General features: G+C 37.5%; 1 protein-coding gene across 1 annotated transcript; it reads left to right on the forward strand.

The window, feature by feature from the left end:
• The first annotated feature begins 378 nt into the window (after window positions 1-378).
• On the forward strand, window positions 379-2,376 carry LOC112037828 (zinc finger BED domain-containing protein DAYSLEEPER-like). Its single transcript, XM_024070659.2, has 5 exons — window positions 379-776; window positions 870-1,129; window positions 1,307-1,581; window positions 1,688-1,989; window positions 2,277-2,376. The coding sequence occupies exons 1-5, from the start codon at window positions 379-381 to the stop codon at window positions 2,374-2,376; spliced, it is 1,335 nt and encodes a 444-aa protein (XP_023926427.2).
• Window positions 2,377-4,029: the final 1,653 nt, after the last annotated feature.

Here is a 4,029-nt window from a genome sequence, read left to right on the forward strand (position 1 = left end):
CTATTAATCAATGAGTATGTGTAATAATAAATTTGTGAATATTTGTTTTGATTCTACCTCCCAAACTTTTGAACCAATTAGCAGTCCGAAATCCCTGGTGGTGGACTTAGTGGAAGAAAACTTAGAGGTCGAAGAACAAGAAGGGACAGAGGAAGAGGGAGAGTGAGAGCCTACAAATGAGGACTTGGATACAAGTAAAAAAGAAATACTACCTCAGATGTTTGAGATCATTTTACAAGAAAGAAAGTTGATGGAAAAGTTAAAGCCCAATGCCATCATTGTAGCAAACTTTACTTGGGTGATTCTAGCCAAGATACAACCCATTTGCGTAATCATTTAGCAAGATGTCCTCGGTTGAAGTTCAAAGATATAAGAGATATGCGACAACAAGTCTTAATTAAACAACAAAATAAGGTGGATGGAACTATGAATTTAAATGCTTACCAATTTGATCAAGTCAAAGTGAGGAATAAGCTTTCTCGTATGGTCATCCTACATGAATACCCCCTTTCAATAGTTGACCACATTGGATTTAAAGAATTTGTGGCTTCTCTTCAACCTATGTTTAAACTTGTCTCAAGAAATACTTTGAAGAGTGACATTCTTAAAATCTATGATAATGAGAGGGAGAAAGCTTTGAAGATGACGGACAAGAATGGAAGTAGGATGCCAATTACAACTGATATGTGGACTTCAAGTAACAAAAAGAGAGGGTTTATGGTTATTACCGCTCATTTTATTGATCATACTTGGACGCTGCAAAGCCGGGTTTTAAGGTAATTTTTTATCTATAAATAGAATGTTAAAGACTTTATGTTAAATTGAATGTTTATTGAGTTATGTTATAATTATTCATATTATTTTTCTAGGTTTGTTTATGTTCCTTGTCCACACACGAGAGATGTCCTTGCTGAAGTTCTTGTTGATTGTTTTTTTGAGTGGAACATTGATAGGAAGTTGTCCATAATAACTGTTGATAATTGTAGCACTAATGATGCCATGATAAGACTTCTCTTGAATAAGCTTGATACTAGTTCTCTTATTTTGGGTGGGTCTATTTTGCATATGAGGTGTGTTGCACATATTTTGAATTTGATTGTTCAAGATGGATTGTCTCTTATTGGTGATGGTATTAAAAGGATTCGGGATAGTGTGATTTATTGGACTGGATCATAAAAAAGGAGGCAGAAATTTGAAGAAAATGCATATCAATTGTGTGTTTAATGCACCAAAGAGTTAGTCTTAGATTGTAAGTCTCGTTGGAATTCAACTTACTTAATGCTTTCTACTGCATTGATTTATAAAGATGTTTTCCTGCATTTGGCTAAACATGAAATATCTTATACTTGTTTGCCATATGATTATGATTGGGAGTTAGCCAAAGATATTTGTGGGAGGTTAGAGTTGTTTGATAGTGTGATTGAGTTTTTCTCTGGTCTTAAGTACCCTACAACTAATATGTATTTTACTTTGGTGTGTGAGTTGAAAATTGCATTGAATGAATGGAGTTTGTCTTCAAATGAGATGATAAGTACGAGGGCAGAAAGCATGCTTGCTAAATTTAATTCTTATTGGGCTAATGTTAGTGTTGTTATGGCTGTTGTTGCTATCTTAGATCCAAGATATAAGATGAAGTTGTTAGAGTTTTATTATTCTAACATTTAATGGTGATAATTCTAATTTGGAGATTGAAAAAATTAAGAATCTTTGTTATGATTTGCTTGATGAGTATGGAGATATAGATGAGTCCCCTGTAGATAATGAAGGAAGTTCTCACATTCCTGCAAGTACTTCAAGCCCTGTGGCACAAATGAAGTTTAGGTTGAGTGGGGTAATGTCATCTTTTGATTTGTTTGTGAACAATAGTTTAAGTAGTTCAAAGAAACATGGGAATGCTAGAATGGAATTTGATCATTTTATTGATGGGGGAGTGTTGAAGAGGAGTGAAGATTTTGATATTTTGGCATGGTGGAAAAGTAATGGTCTCAAGTATCCTACTTTACAAAGGATTGTAAGAGATATTTTAGTCATTCTTGTCACAACTGTTGCTTCAAAATTTGTTTTTAACACTAGTGGGAGACTTTTAAGTCCACACCATAGTAGGTTACATCCCAAGACTATAGAGGTAATGATGTGTGCTTAGAATTGGTTATGAAGTGAAATCAACGGTTAGCAATTGTCTAATTTCTATTTATAAAATCAAAATTGTATTTTTATATTTGTTAGTTACAATTTGATGAAGTTTATTCAATTTTTTAATTCATTGTTGTTGTAAGTTTTACAACTATGTCTGGAGATTGTACACTTCAATCAATTCTTGATGATGGAGAGCCTAATGAAGAGGATGGGAGTTGTGTCACAATTGTGGAAGATTAGATATTTTTTGTATTAATTTAGTAGCATTTTTAATTTATTAGACTTGTTGGATTAATTTGTTGGTTTGTAATTATTCTAAGCCTTTTTAGCCTTTTGTAATTTCTTAGCCTTTTTAATTTGTTGGTTTGTGGAGGATAAGACATTTTGTAATTTCTTAGTCTTTTTAATTTCTTAGACTTGTGGGATTTATTTTGTAGCTTTTAAATTTCTTGAACTTGTTGGACTTGTGATACTTATTTCTTGGACTTCATGGATATATTTTATTTTCATGTTTAGCTAGTGATTTTAGTTATGATTTATTGATTTATAGATGTATAATTAACAGGTGATTTATTGATTTATGATTAATCTATAATTTGGATTGATTTGGCTGCCATATAATGGGCTTCAAAAAATCTAGGCAAAAAATCTAGATTTGGGCTTGAATGGGTTGGAATTTAGGCAAAAAATTTTAATGGGCTTAAATTTTTTTTTTTGGTTGGGCTAGATTTGGGCCCAAGTGGCTAAACAGGGCCTGTGGGGCCCTGCTGGGCGGGTTTGGGCCCCGAAAAAAAAACCCGATTACTAATCGGGCCGGGTTTGGGTCACGGCTCTTAACCCGCAAGTCGGGTTCGGGTATGCAAAAACCCGGCCTGAACCCGACTCGTTGCCATTCCTATTCTGAGGCCTTCGGGCCCTTGCTTACTAGATCAGCCTTGGCAGGCAAGGGAAGAGTGGCCAGGATGATCTCCATCTTTTTAGGAGCTTCTTTCTTAGTAGGAGGGTCCTGGGTGACAATTGGAAGCTTCATAGCATCAGGGGTCACTCCCTAGTTAGCGCTCTTTTCTTTTCCTATGACCTCAGGGTGCTCAGCCTTTGTCAGAAGAAGTTGGAACATTGGGCATATTGTCCTTGCCCACCTCTGCCACCTCGGAGGTGGTATCATTCCTAGAGCTAGAAGGGACAGACTCTCGGATAGCAAGGGGTAGTACACATTCTCTACCTTCCTGAGTACAGATGAAGCCTCAACCCCAGCTTGGTTGAGAGCTTCATTCCATACTTGGGAACAGTAGGTCCTGCACACCCCCGAGACCTCAGCCTTGAGGGATTCTTCGGTCTTCGCCATTCCTAAGTCGTATCCATTTTGCTCGACCTGATCCCGAGCCTTCTCAGCCAGTTCCCTTGCCTTTTCGGCATCCTCCAATTTCTTCTTTAGGGCAACGATTTGAGTTTTGGAGGTGGCCAACTGATCCTCAGCATTGCGAAGCAGCATCCTTTGGCCCTCGGCTTGCTTTTCAGCACTGTCAAGAGAAGCTGCTGCAATTTTTTTTCTCTCTCTCTCTCTCTCTCTCTCTCTCTCCTCTTCCAGTAGTTTTTTCTTAAGTTCTTGATTGTTCCTCTCGGCCACATTAAAGGCCTCTATTGCGGCATTACGCTCTTCTTCCTTTATCTGCCAGTGGCAGTAGTTGGTTATCTCCTCCACCCGGAAGGAGGCTTGAATAGGCTGCCGAGGAAAGAAACAAGGATTAGAAAAAGAAAGTGAGGAAAGCAATTAGAAAAATAAAGGAAGAGAGAGAAGAAAAATGGGCCAAGCAGAGGACATACCATAGCAAGATATCGCTTGAGGCCGAGGAAGACCTCATGCCTGTTCATGGATTGCAGCTTGGCCATATC

The sequence above is a fragment of the Quercus suber genome, unplaced genomic scaffold (assembly GCF_002906115.3).
Source record: "Quercus suber isolate HL8 unplaced genomic scaffold, Cork oak 2.0 scaffold_244, whole genome shotgun sequence".
In the NCBI taxonomy this organism is placed as follows: Eukaryota; Viridiplantae; Streptophyta; class Magnoliopsida; order Fagales; family Fagaceae; genus Quercus; species Quercus suber.